Here is a 25,733-nt window from a genome sequence, read left to right as displayed (position 1 = left end):
GGGCACTTGTTGGGATGAGCACTGGGTGATGAATCATTGAGTTCTACTCCTGAAACCAATACTACATTGTATGTTAACTTACTTGAATATAAATAAGTAAGTAGACAAACAAACAAATAAAAAAACTGCCTTAAAAAGAAAATCACCTCCGGGGCATCTGGGTGGCTCAGTCGGTTAAGCATCCGACTCTTGGTCACAGCTCAGGTCATGATCTCACAGTTTGTGAGTTCGAGCCCCACCTCGGGCTCTGCGCTTACAGCATGGAGCCTGCTTGGATTTCTCTCTCCCTGTCTCTGCCTCTACCCCACTTGTGTGCTCTCTCTCTCTCTCTTTCTCAAAATAAATAAATAAACTTTTAAAAAAATAAAATAAAAACAAAACAAACAAACAAAAAAAACCACTTCCAATGAAGAAGTTAAGACCAACCCAAGCAGATTATTTCCATTAATTACTTAATATACCACTGGTCACAATATCTAGGAATTATTAGCTTACAATTAAGTCCACCCATTTAGATGATATCTATACTGAAGTTCCCTGATGGCAGATCCCATGCCTTATTTTCCCTCTATCGTTCGAATATAGTAAGTGCTCAGTCAAATACTGGTTGATAGAAGGAAGGAAAATTAAGCAAACTAGATATAGGTGTTTAAATTAAGCAAACTAGATATAAAATGTTAAATTAAGCAAACTAGATATAGGCAGGAAAACTACACAGAGGCAATTGCTATAAGTCAAATGAGAGTGATTTTTTTTAAAAAGAAATATTTCTAATATTTTGAGATAAATTTATGTTTCATGGTTATCAATTTTATAAAGCATAACATTTTAATAATATTTTATTAGGAGTAAAAGTATTTTGGGGCACCTAGGTGGCTAAATCAGTTAAGCGTCTGACTTTGGCTCAGGTCACGATCTCACAGTTGATGAGTTTGAGCCCCGTGTTGGGCTCTGTGCTGACAGCTCAGAGTCTGGAGCTTGCTTTGGATTCTGTGACTCCCCCTCTCTCTGTCCCTTCCCCCTTCACGTTCTGTGTGTGTGTGTGTGTGTGTGTGTGTGTGTCTCAAAAATAAACATTAAAAAAAAGTTTTGAAAAAAAATTTGATGTGGCTTCATCCAGTAACTTCTTAAACTTATTTGTACATAGAACCTACCTTCCCACACTATTATTTTTCAAGTGCCTATTATACTCAGTTCAGATGTAATGCTCATTTTGAAAATGCATGTCTGCCCCAAACTCAATTGCTGTATCATGGAACATTTCGAGCACAAATTCTAAGTTTGTTTTTGCACTGTTTATACAGGGGAAACCCTAGGTGAATGTGGCAAACTACCTAGATGAATCGAGACACTGGGGACGTAAAACACGCACTCAAACATTTACCAGCTGCCTCAGCTCGCTGCGTATGTCGTGAAGCACTGCCCTCCTCATGCGGTATTACAGCTTCTTGTGAGATTTCAGATAATCCCTCTACCACTTTGTAATAACTCACAAGCTGTAACCCTTTTGAAATTCACTTCCTCAAGGGAACTGCAGATCTCTTTCTAGGGAAAGCTCAATATTTCTTATAGATTTATGTATATTTAATACGTGTATAACTGTTCCACTCTTTTGGTAGGTTCCTTTCTTTTTTGTTTAATGTATCACTGATGAAGTTTATGAGTGTTGTGTACCTAACCCCATTTTTTCCGATAAACCCTAGTTATTGTTGTTTTGTATAATTTTGCATAGCACTCTGGGTTTTAGAATACCTATGTCGCATCACAGCAGAGCTAAATGTAACCTGAATTCTGAGCACCAGGTGACGTGGGGAAGTGTTGAATTTTACACCTGAAACTAACATTGCACTGTATGTTAACTAATTGGAATTTGAATAAGAACTGAAAAAATAAATGTAACATGTATTGGGATATACAGTTTGGGAAACATTCATATAGAACAAATTATTCTGACTCTAAAATTCTTATTTAAAAGTGTTTGTTACCATATCCAACATGAAATAGAATCCTTATTTATAAAAATATATCTCTTGGGGCACCTGGGTGGCTCAGAAAGTTAGGCGAGTGACTTCGGCTTAGGTCATGATCTCACGGTTTGGGAGTTCAAGTCCAACGTCAGACTCTGTGATGACAGCTCATATCCTGGAGCCTGTTTCAGATTCTGTGTCTCCCTCGCTCTCTGCTCCTCCCCCGCTTGTGCTCTGTCTCTGTCTCTCTGTCTCTCTGTCTCTCAAAAATAAACAAACATTTAAAACAATTTAAGAAAATAAATAAAAATAAATAAAAATCTCTTATGTCTATTGGCTGATGTTTACATGTCTTCCAGATTATGTAATTGCCGTCTACATAGAATGTCCTAGTAAAATCAATATACAATTCATATGCCACATATATGTTATTATTTTAGGGAATAGAGTGTACAAACATTAACTAAATAGTTAACATGAACATTTTATTGCCTGTTATAAAATGAAGAATAAATTTTTTAAAATTATGATATTTATTGTATAATGTAAGGGTTCTATAAATATATGGCCTGTAATACATTTTTTGGTTGAAATCTGTTTATTATTACCTTTAATAGAAACCAAACATGGTTCTACTATGGCAATTTAAATATATCATTTGTAAAATAAAAATAAAAATAAAAATATAATTTGTCTTCAAATCTTTCAAAATTAGACAACACTAAGATAATATAATAACTTTCATCAAAATACTTTTACTCTGGTTTTCACAAAATTTTTTTAATGTTTATTTATTTTGAGAGAGAGAGACAGTGTGAGTGGACAGTGTGAGAGAGACAGCACAGAGCCTGATGCAGGGCTCAAACCCACGAGCTGTGAGATCATGACCTGAGAGAAAGTCGGACGCTTAAACGAATGAGCCACCCAGGCGCCCCTCAAATTTTTTTCTGATAAAAAATTTCATAAACTTTATTTATATGCTACTGTAAACTCTGAAGCTTGAAGAAGGCGGTGAGTTTGCAATATCTTCCAGAATTATTTGACCTTGGAATCTTCCCTTTTATTTTGCAATGGAATAACATTAACAACACCTAAAACTGGTAATCCATCTAGCTCAGTTTGATAAATACTTCTCTTTAGTAATGTCTCATATTTATTGTTATTAAATATAAAACAAGAACTTTGCTCATAAGAGAGATCTATTCTGATCTAACTCAATTTTGTGTCTATTAAAAAAAGGAAATCTGCAATAAATTTTCAAAAACACCATTAATGTGTCTTACATTGCTGACTGTGTTTCTTCTGGCTCATAGAGAACTAAACCATGACAGGCAATTAACATGGATCATTGGAGGTGACAAAATGTCACCTTTCAGCATGATTAACCATATGATCAACGTTTTATAAATCTGCACCAAATAATTAAATTTGAGATATTAAATGTATATGGCTTGCTGAGATTTCAGTGTGATCATGTTTCTAAATAAAATCCTTTTTTTGCAAAAAGCTAAAAGAAAGTGTTTTCAATCACTAATTTTAGCTATAATTATATAATTCTGTATGAATTACACAGTACATATAAATAAGTTTAAAAATTGTTTTTAATGTTTATTTATTTTTGAGAAAGAGAGACAGAGCACCAGTGGGGAGGGGCAGAGAGAGAGGGAGACACAGAATCTGAAGCAGGCTCCAGGCTCTGAGCTGTCAGCACAGAGCCCGATGTGGGGCTCAAACCCACGAACCTAAGATCATGACCTGAGCTGAAGTCGGATGCCCAACGAACTGAGCCACTCAGGTGCCCCAATAAGTTTTAGAAAGTAAGGATGACTGTGCATTCACAGGTATGGGGGGAAAGCATTTCACGTAGAGGGTGTAAACTCATGGGAAAATCCCTAGTGTTCGTGTCATCTAGAATATGATTGTGACTACAATCAAGTTTCTGTGAAGAATAGTGAGAAATGAGTTTGGTAAAGAGAAAAAGAGGAATCAGACACACTGGTAGAGCAGAAGATATTTTACAAGTGATTGCATATAGGGAGTTCTGAGAAAGACGGAGAAATCAAAGATACTCTCAATGTTAAGCCTAAGCCACCAACAGAAGTAAGTAGCACAAAGTCAAGAGCTGACTCAGGACAAAGATGAGACAGAGTTGATTATCTGGTGCTTCAGCAATTCAAAAGATTTCCTCCCTGTGGCTTAGTAGGCAATGCACTATTCACATACATCCAAAACAAAAGAAAGAAAGGATTTTCATGTAATTTGGGTTTGTTGCTTCTAAATAGCTCCGATAACAAGTTTTAAATCAAGGTAATTAATGACAGCTGTTGTAATAGATAACACCAATATTTCAGTAGTTTAACAACAGTGATAACTATTGCTTGCTTAAATCACAGTTCCCTATAGTTGGTGGGCGAGGGTGTTGGGGAGGGGAGCGGAGGAGTGAGCTCTGCTCTTTCCAGTTCTTCAGAGCTCTAGGCTCCTTCCATGATATGGTTCTGCCTTCTAGAACAGGAGACTCCAAAGACATTCTGCAGCTGGCTACCAATGAGAGAAAGAGTGTAGAATCGTAAGGGAGATAACTTAATGTGCATCACTTCTATCCACACTGCATGAAGTAGAATTCAGTCATGGAGCCCCACTGAATTCCAGGGATGGCTGGAAGGGACTAATTTAACCCAATGCTCAGGAACGATACCTAGCATTGTCTCAGTTGCAAAGCGTAAAGAAGATACAGCACTTACCTAAATGATTGAGAACTTCAAATTAGCCCTGGAACAATTCTTTCTTAGTGCCCCTGTTATCAGTAGCCGTGAATCATAAAGAGATAAAACCAAAAATACAGCAAGAGAATAACATTAAATAAAATTTTATAACCTGAAGCTTAATTAATTTGTGACTTTGCCACAATCTTTCAAACTTAGCTTCAGCAAAACATTCAGAAGCTCTAATAACTAGCACTTGGCTGGTATTCGAATATGCAAAGTTGCTAAGGTATGTGTGCATTTAATTGACAAAACTTTGAATTATGGAAGTAGGTTGACCGCTATAAAAACAACAACAACAACAACAACAAAGCAAAACAAAAAAAAAAAAAACCAGTTCCAATTTCTTCACATCCTCACCAACACTTGTTACCTCCTGAGGTTTTTTTTTGGTAGTAGCCATCCTAACAAGTGTGAAATGATTAGTCAGCGTGGTTTTGACCTGCATTTTCCTGATAATTAAGTTGCTGAGCACCTTTTCATAAATCAGGTAGCCATTTGTATGTCTCCTTGGGTAAATGTCTATTCAAGTACTTTGTCTATTTTTATCTTATCTTATGTTATCTTAGTTTTTTTTTGTTGTATTTTTTAAATCATTTGAGTATAGTTGACACACCATGTTATATTCATTTCAGATATACAGCACAGTGATTCAGCATCTCTATACGTTATGCTGTGCTCGCAAGTGTGGCTACCAACTGTCACCATTCAACACTATCACAAAATTATTGACTATAGTTCCCTTGCTGTGCCTTTCATCCCCATGACTTATTCATTCCGTAACTGGAAGGCCTGTGTCTCCCACTCCCCTTTCCGCCCCCTCTGGCAATCACCAGTTTGTTTTCTGGATTTATAAGCATGATTCTCTCTTTGCCATTTTTAAATAGAGCTGCCCATTTTGGTTGGTTAGTTGGTTTTTGTTTTCGTTTTTATTATGATTCCATTGTAGGAGATCCTTACATATGTTGAATATGAACTTCTATCAGATAGATGGCTTGCAAACATTTTCTCCCATTCTGTAGGTGGCCTTTTCATTCTGTTGATGGTTTTCTTTGTTCTTCAGAAGCTTTTCAGTTTGATGTAATCCCACCCATCCCTTTTTCCTAAGCCTATTTTGAGAGAGAGAGAGAGAGAGAGAGAGAGAGAGAGAGACACACACGGGAGGGGCAAAGAGAGAGGGAGAGAGAGAGAGAATCCCAAGCAGGCTCCACACTGTCAGCCTTGGGCCCAATGCGGGGTTCAAACCCACGAACTGTGACATCATGACCTGAGCCAAAAACAAGAGTTAGATGCTTAACAGACGGAGCCACCCAGACGCCCACTCATCTGTTTTTGACTTTGCCGCCTGCAGTTTGGGTGTTTAATCCAAGAAATCATTGCCAAGACCACTGTCAAGGAATTGTCGCCCAATGGGTATACAGTTTCAATTTTGCAAGACGAGTAAGTTTTAGATGTCTACTGCACAACACAATGCCTATAGTTAATAATATGGTATCATGCATTTTAAATATAAGAGGATAGATCTTACCACAAAACAAATACACACACACACACACACACACACACACACACACACTTACAAGAACATAAGCAAAATTTTGGAGTGGTGAATATGTTTAGGACCTTGATTGTGATGATGGCATCATGGGTATATGCATATGTCCAAACTAATGAAAATGTATACATTAAATATGTATTTTTATATCAATTAGACCTCACTAAAGCTTAAAAACTGAGTTTTGCTTAATTATAGATCTTTTTCCTGTTGAGTTCAAATATAGTTTATATTAACACTATATGGTTATTAAATATCATGAGTGAAAATAAAACTTTTCCAGCTATGACAACAGAAACTCTGTAATAGAGAAATGTCAGATATTAGTTCACAAAAAATGAACCCCTTCTTGAACCCTTTGATGAACTGCAACTACCTTCCTAAGTTCTCCCACTGAGAGCATAATCTACTTGTATTATCAAATATTCTCCCTGTGTTTCAGGTATTTTATTTTTTTAACAGGTTTTGGTTCTTTTTTTTTTAAATGTTTATGTACTTTTTGAGAGAAAGAGCAGAAGCAGGGGAGGGGCAGAAAGAGAGACACACACAGAATCCGAGGCAGGCTCCAGGCTCTGAGCGTTCAGCACAGAGCCCGATGCGGGGCTTGAACTCACAGACTGTGAGATCATGACCTGAGCCGAAGTCGGTCGCTCAACCGACTGGGCCACCCAGGTGCCCCTTAGGTGTTTTAAATTGAACCATTATTGCCTGGGTTCTTAAATCAAAGAAATTGAGAGTAAACAAATTCAATATCTTGACCAAAAAGACTGTGTATCTATTTCAGGAACACACACACACACACACACACACACACACACACACACACAGGTCTCTCTTTGAAGCAGTAATCAACCTGGGGTGCCTGGCTGGTGATATCAAAGAATGGCCTCTAGGGACGAAGTTGTTTTCCTTGAAAACTTGACAAGGAAAATTCAGTCTCTCTCATCCTGCTTGCTTCCCAATTCTACAAGCTTCTGCATCTGAATCGGTATTGCCCTGCAATTTGTATCTCCGGATTATCACCCGTGTCTCACAGACTTCCAGTGCATTTGGATTGGTCAGAAGGAAGCAGAGGAGGAGCCACTGTGAACATTTTTTTCCCTTCGCACACCATAAAATCAGCAGCAGCTACTAACACTCAAAGCAATGCTTCAGGTTGGGAACTAATACCTCCGAGGCAGCTGGTGTGACCATGCACACACAGATTCAGCTCCCAGTGGCACAGCAGCTACTAGGAAAATTATTTTGAAAAGACCTGACTGAATGCCTCAGGCTAAAGTTAAGGTGGAAGGGAGGACAGAAAAGCAAAGAGCAGACTCTTTCAACTGAGAATGAGTATTTCAGAAGCCTAAGATTTTACAATGAAGGTGATCAGAGCCGTTCCTGGGAGGCAGTAAAAACTCCATTTCCAGCCTTGGAGCATGTGACATTTACTCACAACAGGCATGCCAATTTCAGCCTCAGAACTTTCGGGCAGACAAAGGCGTGGAGAAAAGCACTGAGGCTACCTGACCCGAGAGATCGAATCAATTCCGAGGGGATCTGAATCCACTTGGTGCAGGATGAACTCCACTCATCACCATGGAATGCACACTTCTCTCCACTTCTGGAACCGCAGCACCTACGGACCGCACAGCAATGCCAGTGAGTCCCTTGGAAAAGGCTACTCTGATGGAGGGTGTTATGAGCAACTTTTTGTCTCCCCTGAGGTGTTCGTGACTCTGGGTGTCATAAGCTTGTTGGAGAATATTCTGGTGATTGTGGCAATAGCCAAGAACAAAAACCTGCATTCGCCCATGTACTTTTTCATCTGCAGCCTGGCCGTGGCTGATATGTTGGTGAGCGTGTCAAACGGATCCGAAACCATTGTCATCACCCTATTAAACAGTACAGATACGGACGCGCAGAGTTTCACCGTGAATATTGATAATGTCATTGACTCGGTGATCTGTAGCTCCTTGCTTGCATCGATTTGCAGTCTGCTCTCAATTGCAGTGGACAGGTACTTTACTATCTTTTATGCTCTCCAGTACCATAACATCATGACGGTCAGGCGGGTTGGGATCATCATAAGTTGTATCTGGGCAGCTTGCACGGTTTCGGGCATTTTGTTCATCATCTACTCAGACAGCAGTGCTGTCATCATCTGCCTCATCACCATGTTCTTCACCATGCTGGCTCTCATGGCCTCTCTCTATGTCCACATGTTCCTCATGGCCAGACTGCACATTAAGAGAATTGCTGTCCTCCCGGGCACTGGCACCATCCGCCAAGGGGCCAACATGAAGGGTGCAATTACCCTGACCATACTGATTGGGGTCTTTGTTGTCTGCTGGGCCCCGTTCTTCCTCCACTTAATATTCTACATCTCTTGTCCCCAGAATCCTTACTGTGTGTGCTTCATGTCTCACTTTAACCTGTATCTCATACTGATCATGTGTAATTCCATCATCGACCCTCTAATTTATGCACTCCGGAGCCAAGAACTAAGGAAAACCTTCAAAGAGATCATCTGTTGCTATCCTCTAGGCGGCCTCTGTGATTTGTCTAGCAGATACTAACTGTGCAGATAGAAACGTGCATAAGAGACTTCTTCATTCTTACAGAACCGGAACGTTGTGCTTTGATGACCCTTTTTTCCTCTGTGTAAGGCATGGGTTGAGACTATCTGTTGTATAAATTTAAGTTTATGACTTTTTTTGGAATGGAAACAATGCCCAGTCTCTGTACATTTCTAATGTCTTGCTACTTTTTGGCTGTACAATGTTAATCCATATTATAGGTTGTAGGCACTATGAATGTATAAAGAAAAAAAAACTCTTATTAAAAGCATAAGAATGTTTCTTGTTACTCACAAGGATTTGACACTTAGCTTGTTTTAGTAACACAGAAATCACAGAATCATTAAATATACTCTAACAAATGGCTTCTTACATTACACTATCTAACACTGAAATGTAGAGATTTGATTGTAGCATTTGGGGGTAAATATTGAAGGATAGATGCTTAGTCAATAAAAAAAAAAAACCTGAAATTTCAAATAATAAGACGTGTTCATTCTCCTTGTACAGAGCAGAAACGAAGCTCCTATTGAGAGAAAAACAGCTTAAAAAACAAAAAACAAACAAACAAACAAAAACCCTGAGATCTTGAGCCAGAAAACTAGGTCTGTTTCTCAAAGACAAAGAGATTAATCAATTTGCCCAAGCAAACAGTCTGATATTCCACAAAGGCAATTCAGTCTGGGGTAGAGGGAGACAGCAGTTATAGGGATTAAAGTAGTCTAGAAAATCTAAGTGAACATGTCAAGCTACACTTCCTGATACCAGACCATTTTCAACCATCATTAGGAAAAACAGAGAATAAGGTCTTTCTATCCCTTTAACCAGGGACCCAGCGTCTGCTGAAATGTCCAGAAAACAGTGGTGCTGCACTGAGGGATCTGGCTTCCAATCTCTAAAGAACTACATGCTCAGTATTGAGTTCTTCTACTTTTCACCTGGAAGGGACTGGCTGTTTACTTATTGCTTATTTTCTGTACTGGAGTTTAAGTACTCATTATCAAGGATTTTAACTTGAAAAACCAAACCTATAGCACAAATATATCCATATAATATTTGTAAAGATCTAGAATAAGGGAATCACTAATGCTGATGGGTGATGAGCAGGAAAGAAGGCACTACCTGAATCCCAGAGGACGTTGTAACATAAACCAGAACCTGTACTTTCCAATTCACGAACGCTTTAAAAGTAAGAGAGAGAAAATACATTAGGCTGAGGATTACCAGTAAATTATCCTTTGCTTTCATTTAAAGTGTCTTCAAATGCTCACAGGCAGAGAGCACATGCAAAGGTGTTTCTGAATTCAAATATAAAGGTTTTACATATTGACAAGTCCCGAGAAACTTTCAGCATTCATGTGGAAACATTAGAATGGTGAGGTTCAAGTTTACACCTGAAAGGTGGCAAGGAAGCTTGACTGACTATGGCTCCTCTACTTGGATGCAAAAATACATGTGAGGACTTAAACACAGACTGATCTGACAGTCAGAACCCAAAGCTGTAGCAGAACACAGATAGTGTTTTTGTCTTTGCTGCTATTCCTGTCCATTCTTTCACATAGTGAGTTTGAAAGATCCCAGGGACTGGAGACACGGAACGGAGAGCTCTAAGTACGCCCATCCCGCGCGGTGACTGTCCTTCCAGTCAATTCTCTCCCTTCAAGTGTCATCTCAAATGCTGCTTTGTCCACTGAGAACCACCCCCCCTTCTTCCACTGGCAGGAAATCTGGCTCCTTTGTCTCCACTTCTGTATCTCCTCTTGGGGCAGTTGGGATGAGGGTTAGTCATGAACCTGCCCCTCCAGACTTCTCTACACACCCAGGGCACAGTAGGCTTCCATTTCTTCAAGTGCTAAGACAGAGTCTTACTCATTTTTCCTGCTTTCCAAACATGCCTCTATCGTTTTACTCCCTCTTTCTCCAGTAAAACCAAGATTTTCCCAGAGGGACATATCGTCACCACCCAAAGTCCAGAGTTCACATTAGAGTCCCCTCATGGTGTGGTATATTTTATGCGTTTTGACAAATGTATAATGAAATGCATCCACCATTACATTACAGAATACAGCATTACTACAGAATGGTGTCACTGGGCATTGAGGAGGGCACCTGTTGGGATGAGCACTGGGTGTTGTATGGAAACCCATTTGACAATAAATTACGTATAAAAAAATCCTCTAATGCTCTGTCTATTCATCCCTCCTTTCCCTTAACCCCTGGCAACCAATGATCCTCGTACTGCCTCCATAGATTTGTCTTTTCCAGAATGCCTTATATTTGGAATCATACGGTATGTAACCTTCTCAGATTGTCTTCTTTCACTTGGTAATATGCATTTAAGATTCATTCCTTCATGTCTTCATGGTCTGATTGCTCATTTCTTTCTGTGCTGATTAATATTCAATTGTATGGATGTAATACAGTTTATTTATCCATTTATCTACTGAAGAACATCTTGGTTGCTTCCAAATTTTGGCAATTATGAATAAAGCTGCTATAAACATTTTTGTGTGGACAGAAGTTTTTAATTCCATGCCAGGAAGTAGGAATTTACTTTTAAAAACTTTATTATAAATACTTTGATACATGTTCCCATCGTTAAATATTTTGTTAAGGGTGGTTAGTCAGTATTTGAATTATGCTGGGAAGAAATATACATCTGAAGCATAACTCAAATACTGGTAAGGAGTATATACTCCAGATGTGAAAGCAGCCTCAGATACCTTTATTGAAATTTTCACCAGAAAGTTCAATTGATAAGTATGAGGTATATTTGAACTTATTTTTTCACTGGTGAAATGAGTGGTTTTTAAGACTTGTTGTTGACTTAAAAAGTTATATGGTGGGGTGCCTGGGTGGCTTAGTCGGTTAAGCATCTGACTCCCGATTTCAGCTCAGGTCATGATCTCATGGCTTGTGAGTCTGAGTCCCACATTGAGCCCCACATCAGGGGGCAGGGACTGCTTAGGATTCTCTCTCTCTCTCTCTCTCTCTCTCTCTCTCTCTCTGCCCCTCCCCCACTTGCACATGTATGTGCTCTCTCTCTCTCTCCCTCCCATTCACCCTCTCTCAAACACAAATAAATAAACTTAAAAAGAGTTATATAGCAATCACCTAAACTTGCATGAACAAGGTACAGGGTTCCTGCCCACTTAGCAGCTAGCCTAACACCTAGACTCTATGTCCAAAGCTCATAATAGTCCTGTCCCCCCACCTGCTTCAAAAGTCTCTGCTGCCCAAACTGAATATTTTGAAATTACTAAAAAGCATTTTTGATGCTTTTGATGTTATAATAGCAAGTGAATAAATATTGACTTCTGTTTCATGTTACAAGGAATACACAGAACAGAACATTTAGTAAGATATCAACTGTCTAAAGAAAGTACCACCAATCTACTTACATAGCTCCTTCCCACATAGCACTTTCCATAACTCATGAACAATCTAGTAGTCATCAGCCCTGGGTGATACTATTAAGGGAAATGTTTAGTTTCTTTACTGAGTGTGTTTGTACTATGTAAATTTACAACAATGAATGTATTTTAATGTTCTAATTTTTTTAAAGCACACATAAACATTACAACAGAAAACTAGTTGATGGAAATGCAATTGCCAAATTACCAATGATACTCGGAGAAAGAATACATGTAAAAGAAGTTAGTTTTGAATGAGAACAGATTTTAGAGAGCATCTCATCCAACCCTCTAAGCGGACTCAGAGACATTGTTTAATGTGACATGTATAAGTGATAGCACGGAAACCTGAGACCCAGTTCCCGGCTCCCCATCCAGAGGTCCCTGAACAGAATTTCAAGAACCTTCTACAGAAAAGTAGTTTTCCAAGTCATAAAGAAATTCTAGGATTGAATCCTGGTTACACTACTTTTCAGCTCTGAGATTTTGATGAAGTTATTTTTCTCATTGTTAAAGGTGCATAATAATACCTGTCTGATGGAAATCTTAGAAAGATAAAAGACAATTATAAGATCAAGGATGTAAAGTTACATAGACTAGCACTGAATTCACATAGACACTCAAAAATTATAATTGTTATTATTTTTAAAATGCAAGGTAAATGAATAAGGCAATGCATGAATGAAGATTTACTAGTCATGCTTACTAATTTTTTTTTCAGACACTCAATACTATCAATAAAATCTCAGCGTTGGGGTTAACCGTCTATCTTTTCTTTTTTTTTTTTTTTTTTTAATTTTTATTTATTTTTGAGACAGAGAGAGACAGAGCATGAATGGGGGAGGGTCAGAGAGAGAGAGGGAGACACAGAATCTGAAACAGGCTCCAGGCTCTGAGCTGTCAGCACAGAGCCCGACGCGGGGCTCGAACTCACGGACCGCGAGATCATGACCTGAGCTGAAGTCGGACACTTAACCGACTGAGCCACCCAGGCGCCCCACCGTCTATCTTTTCTTAAATCACATTTCATAATTTCCTTGAATTTGGCTGACTTTTTTTGTATAAATTGATATATTTAAATGTACTAGATACGTAAGCATACTTGTTTAAAGGATAATTTGTTATCACCAATAATGCTAATTGTTTTAAAATTTCAGTGCCACAGTCAACACTGAAAAAGGCTAATTACAAAGATAATGTGCCAAACATGTGATAACCAATTAGCCCATTTCTTCAAAGATTGATACCCATTAAACTTCTTGTCATAAACTTAAGTGGTAACACACACACACACACACACACACACACACACACACACACACACACATTATCTAAGCTGATGTCACTGGTATTAAATGTACACCCTTTAAAAACACTACAAATAACGAATTTGTGCTCACATCTTGATGCTCAGCTATTGGTTCATTACATATTGATCTAAGCTAAGTGCATGAGAGTAGAAAGAGCATAGGGCTTAGACTAAGCAAAAACTGAATTCAAATCCCAGATTTACCAGCTCTAGAACTTTGGGGGAGTTACTTAACTTTCCTAAGCATCTACAGTCTGAAGATAATAATATCTATCATCTCATCATATGGTTAATGATAAATATTCTTTTAACGTTTATTTATTATTGAGAGACAGAGACAGAGCGTCTCTCAATAGGGCAGAAGGAGGGGCAGAGGGAGAGGGAGACACAGAATCCGAAGCAGGCTCCAGGCTCTGAGCCGTCCGCACAGAGCCCGATGCGGGACTTGAACTCACAAACCATGAGTTCACGACCTGAGCCGAAGTCAGACGCTTAACCGACTGAGCCACCCAGGTGCCCTGGTTAATGATAAATATTAATGTAAAATTAGATAACTGATTTAAATGGTCTAGTATAGAACTGGTCACTATAGGTATCCTTCATTGTAATGATCAATCATATTATACTCATGAACTTTCAGAGTCTAGACTCTGGAAGATATTAAATAGTGGTACAGACTTGGATATCCTCACTTCCCTAGTAGGAGAGGTGGGAATCCACTCAAACCTGTTTTCAGTATTTTACTTATTTCTAACAAGCAAAGCAAGTAAAAATAAATCTCTATGCTTATTATTTTAAATATAAAGAAATTTTGAACATTTACAAGAAAAATCAAGGAAGTAATGGGTTGAGTTGATAGGAAAACATAGATTGTCTGAATGGATTCAGTAATGTTCTAATTCTTACCTGGAATAACCAGTTTAATATTATGCTTCACAACTTAGAAATATATGACCAATACTCTTTTGCATGTATTCGATATTACATGAAAATTTAATGAATATAATGTATTTATTTTGTAATGTACTTAGTGAGAGGGAACACTCAACCACTCTATTTGCATTGAACAAATAAAGGATTCCTGGCACAATTTAATGCTGCCGCTTTGAGGGGGGAAAGAGCTTTGATTTGTGGTAGTCATTGTTGAATCTGGCCCTGGGTTAACGAAACTAATAATCATAGTTTACAATTATTAGTGATACTTTCACTGCTGAGAGGCACCTGGAAACCCCACAAATCCAGAGCCAAGCGGAAAATTTCAGCAACTCAATCAGTGAACTATTTAGTGAGGTTTTATATGGGGCTCAGCTGCAAATGAAACTATTATGGTTTGATTTCTAAACCTAACATTTCAAACAGTGAGAAGAATGTCACTGTTAAATTCCAACCACTACCGCATATGATTAAAAAATGAAAATGTACCAATAAATTTGGCCATTATTCCATTTGAGGATAAAAAAAACACTAACGCTAAAATTTTATTCACAAAAAGTTTACCGCCTCAACTCAAAATGCATTTCAGGTATAATACTGGAGTTTCAGAATGGCCCCGTTGAAAACAATGCATGCAGATTTCATATAAATCTCACAAGATCCTGAAGATTTCTTAAAATAACATGCATTATTCATATTTTTACTGAGTTCTTTCATTCAAGAAGAAAGCAAGGCTTCAGAGTAATTTTGTGTGTGTGTGTGTGATTTTGTTTACCTCTCGATCATTTATAAAACGTTGAAATTTGTGGCCTGTATGTAATTTGTACCTGTTAGTCATGCAGCTACTAGCTATTGACTATCAATATTGGAAAGAAAATCTACACATTTTCATTCTGCCCTACCTCTAACCTTCCTCTCTGAGACATCCCTTCTCTACCTTTTCCACATCAGTGTCTTATTTTCACCTAACACGATGTGGCTACAAAGGAAGTGTTCAAGGACACAAGTCTGGCTCTTTGTTTTTACTCCACGTTTTCATCACTTCATCTCTCTGGAATGGAAACTCAGAACTTGAGTCACTTTGCACTCACACTCCAAAATTAAATGAAAATCTTGAGATTTTGAATAAAGATCAGACGCATAAAGCCTGACACAAATGTCTACGCCTTGTTGTATGTACAGTAAAGAGATATGGACAGAAAACTATGAATGTATAATTCTTGTTGCGAAAAATGGGAAGTGAGTTCCAAATCAACGTGGTAGACTGCCAGCCTGGATATGGATTGATTTATTTGGGTTTGGTGGGCTTTTTTGAGACCTGTTTAAACTCCAGGCACAGAGAAGGCTGGGAGATATATATATATATATATATATATATATATATATATATATATATATATATATATATAAATTTGATAGTCATGAGCATGTGTACAGACAGTGGAAGATAAGTGTATGAGTGATCCCTCAGCATCTCTTAAACCTACAAGTCTTTCCTCCCACTGTCTCCAATCTCATTCCTGTGAGGCTTTCGCCTCCCTCATGGCACAAGCACTGCTCTTGCTAATGTGACCACATGGCTTCCAATTGTGAAATCCAGTGGTCAGTTTGGTTCTTATTTTATTTGGACCGACACACACTTTAACCTGTTGGTTACTGTCCCTGCCTTGGTGTGTTTGGGTCACAGAGCACCCAAATCCTTGGCTTTCCGCTTATCCCAAAGCATCTTTTCAGTCACTTTGCAGATTCCCCCTCTCTCCTCCAAACACTTAATGGCTGGATCCCCCATAGCCCAGTGCTTTGTACTGCTCTCTTCCCTATCTATACTCACTCCTTTGGTCATTTCACCCAGTTTCAAAGCATTAAATACTACCACTATTTTGAAGATTCCTAAATGTGTATCTTCAATGCAGATCTCTTCAACTATTTGCTGAACATCTACACTGGCTTTTTAAGACAAATTCTGCCTTAGGACAGGCTGATATAACAGATCAGCACTGACTCGGAGACTTAAGCGACATGCCTTTCTCACAGTTCTGGATGCTAGGAAGTGCCAGATAAATGTGTCAGCTGGTTCAGTTCCCAGGGAGAGCCCTCTTCCTGCTGTCAGATGGCTGCTGTCTAGTTGTATCATCCATGGCGGAAAGAGAGAAGAGGCTAGCTCTCTTCCTCTTTTTATAAGGACAGTCAGTAATCCCATCATGGGAGCTCCACCCTCATTACCTAATTACCTCCCAAAGGCCCCATCTTCAAATACCACAACATTAAGGCTCCAACAGGTGACTTTTAGGGGGACACGTTAGCAAATCCATAGCAAATGGAAAATCCTGAACTTATAAGTCTATTTTAAAACCCTAGTTTTCCCATCCAAAATTTCTCCTCTCGCTGCTTTGCCCACATCAGATGATGGCAACTGAATCCTTCCAGTTGATCAGAACAAAATCTCTGAAGTCACCATTCATTTCTCTTCATCTTATACTCCATTTTGGATCCATCAGGATATGTTGTTGGCCTTATCATTAAAACATACCCAGTGTCTCTTCTACAGCACCTAGAATGGAGCTTGCCTATAAGAAGAGTTCAATAGGTCATTGACGGATGAAGGAAGGAAGAAATATGAAAATATGGAGGAAAACAATCCAGCACCGAATGCCCTGTTAATAGTAGGATTTAAGGAGTTTGGGAACAAAGAACAGGCCAGGAAGTCATGATCATAGAGGCAAGAGAAAAACTAAAACCAAGAGAGAAGTGAGTTTTAAAGAATGAGGGGTCAATCATTCCTGGAAAGAAAGAACTGAAAGTTGTTCAGAAAATTCTCCAGCTAGAAATTTAGGGTATTTCATTTGAGAATGGAATTGCAAGCATGAGTGAGATTTTGACGAAATGCCAGAAAAGCAAAACTTGAAAAGAAGAGCCAATTTCCAGTAAAATATCGAAGCAGTACCAGATGCTCTGGGTCTCATGTGGACACACAGAGGTAGAATGGGAGATGATGGAGAAGAGGAACAGAGTACAGACTCTTCTGTTAGCAAGCTTGACTGAATAGAAAGGGGCATATATTTTTGAGGGATCATCTACTCAAAATGGATTAGCTTCAAGGAAGATTACACGCAGAGGCAAAGAACCAATACAGACTAAGAGGCTGAAAATACTGATTATTTACCGAAAACTCTCAGTAGTATACCTAAAATCATTTCCCCATAATTTCCCATAAATTTTCTTTGGAGTTATTTTTTCCCAAGAAGAACTCTACTTAGGAACTGTGCCTTCCCAAGCACCAGCAGATGAACTGAAATTCTAACACCTCCCACACCCCAGAGGGCAGATGACAAGCTCAGTGCTCACCAGGGGACAGTGGCATTAATAAGATCTAACCACACTCACCCTTTTCTGTTCAGAGCAGGAGGCTCCTTCAAAATAGTCTATCATCCATGGCTGGAGTGAACGTCACTTCTAATTCAACAGGGGCTATCCACTCATAGATGGCTTGCCTACATATCAAACAGGAAAGCAGGAGGCCCTGCCACCAGGAATAGTAGGCTTCGGGACCTGTCAGAGGCATGCTGGAATCATCTACAGCTGTGTACTTTTTACAGCAGAAAGGGGATCAGTCCTCTTGGCAAATGTGAGGGTTAAATAATGAATATTAAAGAGGCCTTCACCGGGGAGCCTGGGTGCCTCAGTCTGTTGAACGTCTGACTCTTGATTTCTGCTCAGATCATAATCTCATGGTTCATGGGATCAAGCCTCACGTTGGGTTCTGTGATGAAAGCCTGCTTGGGATTCTCTCTTCCCCTCTCTCTGCCTTTCTCTCTCTCTCTCAAAATAAATAAACATTAAAAAAAGAGGCCTTCATCTTCGAAAGAAAGTATGAAAGAATATATACAGATAATTCTAAAGGACAAATTTAACACACACAGACACACACACACACACACACGCACACGCACACACATTGGTATCCAGAAGTGTAGAAAATAGGCCAACTGAGATGAATTTATTTAAGCCAGGAATTTCCTAAAATGGGTTTGTTAACTGTTGTACTTACTCTGCTATTTGTGGTATACTGAACTTCACTGTCATTACCTTCAAAAGAAGAGTAAATGAGTTGCCAAAATAGGTTTCCCAGAAATCTGATCAGTAAAGGTCGTCCATTGGTATTGTAGGTCTAGAAAACCCTCAGTTATAAACCAAGTAGCTTTGATTTTAGAAAAAGTAGCTCATTAATAGGAAGAACGATCCATGAGCCAGAAACACTGAAAAAAAAAGACTCTTCAATAAAAGTCTACCATTTTTTCAAGCAAGTCACAAATACATGGCAATGAGTGGTCAGAAAATGAACAGAATGGCACATCACTTGGCAGGCAGCACCACAGTGTGTTAAGTCTGATGAGAACTTTGGGGAACTTCATGAATCAAAACTATCTGGATTTGCTTAACCTTAACAACAGAGAAAATATGGAATGCCAGATCTTAGATTGATTATTCTAATCACAAGGGGGATGAATTAGAGCAGCAAAAGACAGAGGGGAGCCCCAAATCGGTCGATCGTGTTTCTTTTCAAGTGTGGTGCCAATTACCAGCACGGTCCTTGGCCTAAAGATCACATTCTCTCATCACCAAATCATTCTAGGCTCCCAAATCGGCAGTGCTCCTTCAGAGACAGGGGGAGGCTCAGCGAGAGGTTCTCTGTACCTATAGAAGGGTCTCTGCAGCTATGGGTGGCTACCATTCCTACAGCCTTTTCATTCTTTTTTCCTCTCCTTGGGGAAGTTATTAGAATCCCTCTGGGACATGTTTCTCCTCTCACGTTTGCTTGTTTTTATAGAAACATAAAGAGCAAAAATGGTCCTTTCTAAATAAGGGCTAGATCCCTAAAGTATTTGCCAACAATATTCTTTTCCATTGTTTCAGATAACATGTTTATTGTCCAGGAAGAAATAGCTAGATGCCTGTGAAACTTACTCTTACAAAAGTGTTTTGTACTCACAATCTCTAGTACATCATGAAAAGAGAAAGAATATTTTCATGGCAGCAATAGAGGATTCTCGGCCCCATGAGGAAACTCTCTCATGGGTCTCCTACAACACCACAATTTTTACCCAGGACCAAAGTAAGCTACATCGTATTGTGGAAAAAAAAAAAAAAACAAAAAACCACACACACACACTATAACCCCTTAAAAGGTCTTTGCCATGAAGGGCTTGGATTATTTTACAAAATTCCACAGGATCGTGGCTCCACCCAATATCCTTAGAAAATCTTCATCTAGAATGCCCCAGTAAGTTGGTACCAACTCCACATCAGGCAAGCTTCTCTTTGCAATGAGAAATAGTGTTTAAAGCGGTAATTATTACGTATTTTGTAATAGGAAAATTCAGTGTCTTGAAGGTTCACAGCTTCCCAATTTACAAAGACATTGGCTGAACATGTTGGCTGATATAGCTCCTGCTGAGATGTGAATTCTGCTACTGCTGTCCCAGATGCACCTCCCTTCATTGTCATTGGCTTTCCATATCTCTTTCCTGAGTCCATTTTGTCTTACAGAGCTCAGTTACTGCTTAGTTTGGTATTTTCTAGCTGTTTCCTTCCTGTCAGTCCAGGGCGCCCATAATTCGCCCTGGTAAATGTTCTATTATTCAAATTCCCTTGAGATTTCTCATCTAGTCTATTCAATGGTCAAGTACACAAATTTGATAATGTAGAGTTAGACACATTCCTTTCTCTTGTAGTTTACCTACTGTAACAATTGTTTTCATTTATGATTATAATGCAATGGGTAGAACACCCACCTTAAACTGATTTAAAGAATGAAGAGAATGTGTTGCTCACATACTTTAACACTTCAACAAAATGGGGGTGGCTTCTGTGTATACACAGATCATCTCAAGAATGAATCCATGGTGCTTTTACACAGGCCAGCTTCCTTTGCTGAATGCTTTTAGATTTTGGTTTGCCCATACGGTTATAACATTGCAAAAAACACCAGCTCTCATGTTCCTAACTGCCTGCTGAGTCATGAGATCAAGACTTGCATCGGGCTCCATGCCAGGTGTGGAGTCTGCTTAGGATTCTTGCAAGAAAAGAAAAGAAAAGAAAAGAAAAGAAAAGAAAAGAAAAGAAAAGGAAAGAAAAGAAAAGAAAAGAAAAGAAACGGAAGGGAAGGGAAAGGGAAAGGGAAAGGGAAAGGGAAAGGGAAAGGGGGAAGGGGAAGGGGAAGGGGAAGGAAAGGAAAGGAAAGGAAAGGAAAGGAAAGGAAAGGAAAGGAAAGGAAAAGAACTGTACAACATCAGGTCTATAGTTAGCAATATTGTATTATCCACTTAAAAATTTAAGAGTGTAGATCTCATGTTAAGTGTTTTTACCACAATTTAAGAAAAATAAAATAGTTGCTACAAATTTCTATCCAACATTTTATTCTTATCAGTTGACACAATACATGGGCCCTGGGGGTTCCTCTTCAGTCTTCTTAAGTGAACTTGATAAGAGAGTAAATTGGGCTCTAGGGGTCCTGGTCAACTAGAACACAGGTATGAAATCCAAATCCAGTGACTTTTCACATTATGTTTTGAATGTCAAAGTTAAATTAATACATTAAAATTCTAGTTTAAAAAACCAAATCGTTTTCAAAGCTACAAAATATATCATGAAAAATACAAATCAAAAGATGATTCATACAATGTATAGTTACTTTATCTTCTGATACAAACAACTGTGCTTTTTTTCTGCTGGCAAATTTTTCCACTATTATCAGATCCTTGATTTTCAAAGTAGAGCCCTCAAATCAGCATCACTGGTCTTACCTAAGAACGTGTTAGAAAAGCAGAATCTCAGGCCCCACACAAAACCTACTGAGTCGTATCTGCATCTTAATAAGATCCTCACATGAATTCCATGCACACTGAAAATTGAGAAGCACTGTGCTACGTAAATAGAGACTATCACTTAGGACGCCTTGTGTTACAAGTAACAACAACAACAACAAAAAAAAAACAAATAAAAATGTCTTGATAAAAGATGTGAAGGAAAGCATTAATCTAAGTCTCTATCTTAGGAAGGCAGGAAAAGAAAAGCAAATCAACCCCAACTAGATAGAAGGATGCAATGAATAATAAGAGTAGGAACCAAGGAAATAGTAAACAAATGCACAATAGAGAAATCAATGAAGTAAAAATAGGTTCTTTAAAAAGATTTATGAAATTGATCATTCCTAGTAAGACTTACCAAGGGACAAATAGAGAAAATACAAACGATTCGTATGAGGAATAAAAAAGAGGAGACCATCACAACTCCTACAGACGTTAAAAGATAATGAATTAATTTATAAAGAACTATACATCAACTCATTTGACAAGGCAGATAAAACTGATGAATCCTTTGAAAGATGTTACTTACCAAAAACAACAAAAGAAACAGAAAATCTGAACACTTTTTTTATCTACCAAAGAAATTGACCTGGTAATTAAAAGCCTTCCTATAAATAAAATGCAGACCCAAATGGCTTCATGAATAAATCTTCCCAAACTTTTAAAGATGAAATAAGACTGGATGAAACTAGACAGTATTATCCTGAGTGAAATAAGTCAGAGAAAGACAAATATCACGATTTCATTCATATGTGGAATTTAAGAAACACAATAGAAAGGGGCACCTGGGTGGGTTGGTCGGTTAAAAAGTGTCCGACTTTGGCTCGGGTCATGATCTCACCGTCTGTGAGTTCAAGCCCCGCATCGGGCTCTGTGCTGACAGCTCGGAGCCTGGAGCCTGGAGCCTGGAGCCTGGAGCCTGGAGCCTGGAGCCTGCTTTGTTTCTGTGTCTCCCTCTCTCTCTTCCCCTCCCCCACTCACATTCTGTCTGTCTTTCTCTCAAAAATAAATAAACATTAAAACAATTAAAAAAAAAAGAAACACAACAGATGAACATAGGGGAAGGGAAGGAAAAATTAGATAAAAACAGAGAGGGAGGTAAACCATAAGAGACTCTTAAATCCAGAGAAGAGGGTGCAGGTTCCACCCTGGCTTATCTGCTTCAAACTGAAATTTCTTGTAACAAAACCAAAGGCATGGCTTTTAGGTCTTCAGCAAAAGACATGCCCAGTTACAAGAGTTACCAAAATCAGGAAGCAGGAGGGTTTGTACTTCTTTCAGTTTTAGTCATTACGTGACCCAAAGCAACACAATTGACATCCTGTACCTTTAACAGGTTGCCAGATGAACAGAGCTAGAAAGTGAACTGAAGGTCAAATTCAAATTCTCAAGCAAGACAGAGTGCTGTTGTTCAAACACACACACATACGCAACCAATCAATCAAAAAGAAACAGGCCAACGCCTAATTTTTCAAGGGCCACAGACTTACAAAACAGGCTATCAAGAAGGCCAACAAACTATTTCTAAAAGGCTCAACTTAGGCAACGGGGAAATGTTTAAAACCATGAAGGTGAAGAGATGCCATTACACACACCAAAAGTTGCATATACCGCTGTGGGATTATAATTAGGTATAACCACATTGGCAAACTGAAAGCTGAATACATTCACATACTATGATTCAGCAATTTCAATATTATGGGTATACTGAAAATAAGTTTATGCATGTGTGTTCATCTAAAGACATGTGCAATGAAGATCTAATGCACAGAAGAGCGGTCATAGTCAACAATACCATATTATAAACTTCAACGTTGCTAAGAGACTAAATTTTAACTGTTCTCAACACAGAAATAATAAATATTTGACATGATCAGTGTGTTCAGTAATGTTATTGTAGTAATCACAGTGCAATATAGGAATATATCAAACCAACATGTTATATGTCTTAAGCTTATATGATGTTATATGTCAATCATATCTCAATAAAAAAGACATGCACAAGGATATCCACAATGGCACTAATTGTAATAGTGTAAAAAATGGTGTAAAATTGTATGTAAAATTGAAACCAACCCACTGTCTATCTATAATAGATTGACAAGTTGTGGATTATATTAGAAGAGTATACAACAATGAAAAATGAATGGGCTTCGATTATTCCTGACAACCGGGATTTATCTTGCAAACAAAATTGAGCAAGGGAGCCAGACACAGAAAAGTGCATCCTGTATAATTATCTTTCAATAAAGTGCCAAAAAAGCATCACTGATCCCTGGTGATGGCTAGCTTTATGAATGAGAAGAAATGAGAGATGCATTTGGGGTTCTGAAATGTTCTGTTTTTTGATCAGGGTTACGGTTACACGAGTATGCTGGCTTTGTGACAATTCATCAGGGGTATAACCATGATTTTTGCACTTTTGTAAATGTTTGTTACACTCCGATAAAAGCCTTATTTAAAAGGGGGGTTGGGCGTTTATTGGTTCACAGCATTGAAAAGTTCAGAGATATTGCAAGTCAGACGTGGCTTGTTCAGGGATTCATCTATGTTCCTCTGAAACCCAATGGGCTCTTCCTTCTTCCATAGATAAGATTCACTTTTGGTTTTGCTTGCCTTATGTTTGTGTTACAGGTGTTAGCAGTAAACAAGACTTTATTCTTGGGACACCTGGGTGGCTCGGTTGGTTATGTGTCTGACTCTTGGTTTCGGCTCAGGTCATAATCTCATCGTGTTTTATGGATTTGAGCTCCACGTCAGGCTCCGCGCTGACAGCTCTCTCCCTCTCTCTCTGCCCCTCCCTCCCCCAAATAAATGAATAAACTTAAAAAAAGGACTCTATTCTTTTTTGTTCACATCCAGGGAGAGAAAAAGCTTGCCTCCCCAAACATCCTACAAAAGTCCTGAGTATCCTTCTCATTGCCCCAAACTGAGCCAATATGTGGTCATAGAAAAACCTGAGCTAATTTGTTTAGGCTGAGTCACTGCCCATCCCTGTAGCAATCACTAGACAGGGGAGATGTGATTATGTTTACTGACCTATGTCTGTTAGAGCCCACCCCTAGAGCTATGCACAAAACTAATAGGGTCCTACACCGTAGTGGAGAGGCTATTCCCCAAAGGTAACTAACTGTACACTTAATATGGGAGATATATCAGCGAGCACTCCAGCGAGTTTGATGTCAGATCCAAATGCGTAATTAAGGAGAGTTTAACAAGGGTAATATTTATGACATCTGGGGCAGGGGTGAGGAAAACAAGAGATGCTAAAGCAACAGCAGAAGACTGGAAACATCCCTAGACCAGAGCAAACAAGGGAGGTTATAGTTGCAAAAATCTGGAGAGATTAGATACTGCTATAGAGGGAGAGCTCATTTGGATCTTCAGCTTTTGGAAAAGGAACTCTGCCAATCCATAAAAACACATTTGAGAGCGAGCCAAAGAAATGAACACCCTGACTTCATAGTTTTCCTTACCTCTTATCTCCTGTAGTCCAGTTTCTGCCAGAAGACAGAGGGAAGGGTGGGCATCGATAAAGCCTCCCTAGGCACACAAAGTATGGTACAGAGGAGTAAGGAGTGGAACTGGAAGAACAAATGGAAAGTATTCAACGGAGAGGCAGAAAGGATGCCTGGGTAGGCGATTTATAAATGCCTGCTTTAAAAACTAAGTCATAAAAGCCGAGGATTAAAAAATATATCAGAAGACAAAGGACAGGACTTTCCTCTCCAACCCTCCAGGCAGCCATTTGTGTCTTAAACATTTTCAGTTTAGGAAGACTCACTATTCTGTGAACACTTCAGTATGGGACCAGAAGTCACAGGAGTGGAATCCACCTAATAGCAGCCCTCTGGGCAGAAGTTCATGCTTCTCTGCTTCTCTCCAAAGCTGGCTTATCCAGCCCTCCTTCTGAACTTGTGACCAGCTGTCTTCATAAATCTAAGTTTCTCTTAAATTGGCCAAGTTCTCTCCCTGTTGATTATAACCCTCTGTGAAATCTTAGAAATGTAGGAACTTTTCAGAACTTGAGGAGAGGACAGTGGGAACCTACTAAAAAATGTATTTGCTTGGAGGGACAGAAACTGTGAGAAAGGAAAGGCTTACAGGAATAATAAACTATTGCCAGAATCTTGGGAAAATTAAAGTGTAAGGTTCCCATTGAATTGCAGTTCCTGCAGGGGACAAGTTGTGTGCTTTACTGTTTTATAGACACACTACCTTCCTAGACTTCTCTTTGTGGAACTTCCAAAAGAGTTCTATAAATTTTCCCCATGAAGTTTCAAATGTAGTAAGTGGTTTAATTTAAAGGCAGTTTAAACCCAGCTGCTGTCAGCCCATTCTTATTTTCTACTAATGTTCTAACCCAA

General features: G+C 38.8%; 1 protein-coding gene across 1 annotated transcript; it reads left to right on the top strand.

Moving 5' to 3' along the window:
• Window positions 1-7,460: 7,460 nt before the first annotated feature.
• On the top strand, window positions 7,461-8,906 carry MC4R (melanocortin 4 receptor). Its single transcript, XM_060611909.2, has one exon. The coding sequence runs from the start codon at window positions 7,847-7,849 to the stop codon at window positions 8,843-8,845; it is 999 nt and encodes a 332-aa protein (XP_060467892.1). The 5' UTR covers window positions 7,461-7,846; the 3' UTR covers window positions 8,846-8,906.
• Window positions 8,907-25,733: the final 16,827 nt, after the last annotated feature.

Source organism: Panthera onca, chromosome D3 (genome assembly GCF_046562875.1).
Source record: "Panthera onca isolate mPanOnc1 chromosome D3, mPanOnc1 haplotype 2, whole genome shotgun sequence".
NCBI classification, from domain to species: domain Eukaryota; kingdom Metazoa; phylum Chordata; class Mammalia; order Carnivora; family Felidae; genus Panthera; species Panthera onca.
Note: the sequence above shows the minus strand (reverse complement) of the source record. Positions and strands in the feature narration are given on the sequence as shown.